General features: G+C 36.7%; 1 protein-coding gene across 1 annotated transcript in view; it reads left to right on the forward strand.

Annotated features, from left to right (window-relative positions):
- Nucleotides 1-309, forward strand: part of LOC102991799 (protocadherin beta-14) — a 2,662-nt gene extending 2,353 nt beyond the window's left edge. The window contains exon 2 of the mRNA XM_055086910.1: nucleotides 1-309. Coding sequence (XP_054942885.1) covers nucleotides 1-309 — 309 coding nt within the window.
- The last annotated feature ends 1,018 nt before the right edge of the window (nucleotides 310-1,327 follow it).

Here is a 1,327-nt window from a genome sequence, read left to right on the forward strand (position 1 = left end):
GTGTCGTCGCTCTTCCTCTTCTCGGTGCTGGTGTTCGTCGCGGTGCGGCTGTGCAGGAGGGACGGGGCGGCCTCGGTGGGTCGCTGCTCGGTGCCCGAGGGCCCCTTTCCGGGCCACCTGCTGGACGTCAGCGGCACGGGGACCCTGTCCCAGAGCTACCAGTACGAGGTGTGTCTGACGGGAGGTACTGGGACAAATGAGTTTAAATTTCTGAAGCCGATTATCCCTAATCTTCCAGTCCAAGACACCGGTAGGCATATAGGGGAAAATGAGAACTTTAGGAATAGCTTTGGATTCAACATTCAATAAAATAATTTACTTTAAACTTCTAATCTTTTGTCATTCTTTGCAAACTGTGGATCCATTTTGCCAATCTGTAATAGATTTTACGTTGGACGGTAGTTGCATGCATTATCATTTCTCATGTTCTCCTCACAGTTGCTTTAAAAATCTTTATTTGTGGCTACAATGACATGGAAAAATAATCTGTGTTCTGCTTTTTCATGTATTTGGTCAAAATGTCATATTAATGGAGTTATTGCTAATTTTTTGTTCTGATCATGGCATTGTTATGCAAGACGATGTTATTATTTGGAGGTGCAAACTCAAGTATTAAGAGCAAATGCCACAATGTATGTAATTTACTTCTAGACATTTCATCAAAGCATAGATACAGCAAAAATTAAAAGTGCTGTTGAAGCTGGGTGCAAAGTATATTGGATTTTACTGCACTATTCCTTTTGAAAATTTTCATCACAAAGGGTAAAAGTGCCACCTCTCCAGTATTCAATAGTAGGGTATCTTATTTGTTTGTTTGTTTTTTGTTATATAGTGTTTTTCAAGAATTCAGTTTATGACAAGATAAAAGTGACCACACAGAAAATTATTGATTTCTTAATTTTCCTTTTTTTTACTGTTATCGTTGATGCTGTTTTGGGGGAGAAGTCTTATAATGTTCCGGGATTTTATGTTGCTATTTTGTTTTCTTTCAATATACCACATTTTCTGGTTTAAATTTGTATTATTTTATATTGTTCAATATGTAACTCATATGTTCATGGTATCGTCTTGAGTAAATACTCCTCCATCAGAAGAGTACAGATAAAAACTTAAGAAATTAAAATGAAAATTCAAACTGGTACAGAAATAAATTAGGTTCAATTTTCTATTGATTTTTTAAAGTAAATATTAAAAAATCCTTAATACTTCGTGGCCTCTCTCAGATGTTCACGAAGAAGGAACAGGTCTATATTCATGGTTTATAGATGTCTCATGGTGTTCCAAATTATAATGTCTCCAATCTATAAGTGTACAGTTCAGTGGACAC

This window comes from Physeter macrocephalus, chromosome 8, assembly GCF_002837175.3.
Source record: "Physeter macrocephalus isolate SW-GA chromosome 8, ASM283717v5, whole genome shotgun sequence".
NCBI classification, from domain to species: domain Eukaryota; kingdom Metazoa; phylum Chordata; class Mammalia; order Artiodactyla; family Physeteridae; genus Physeter; species Physeter macrocephalus.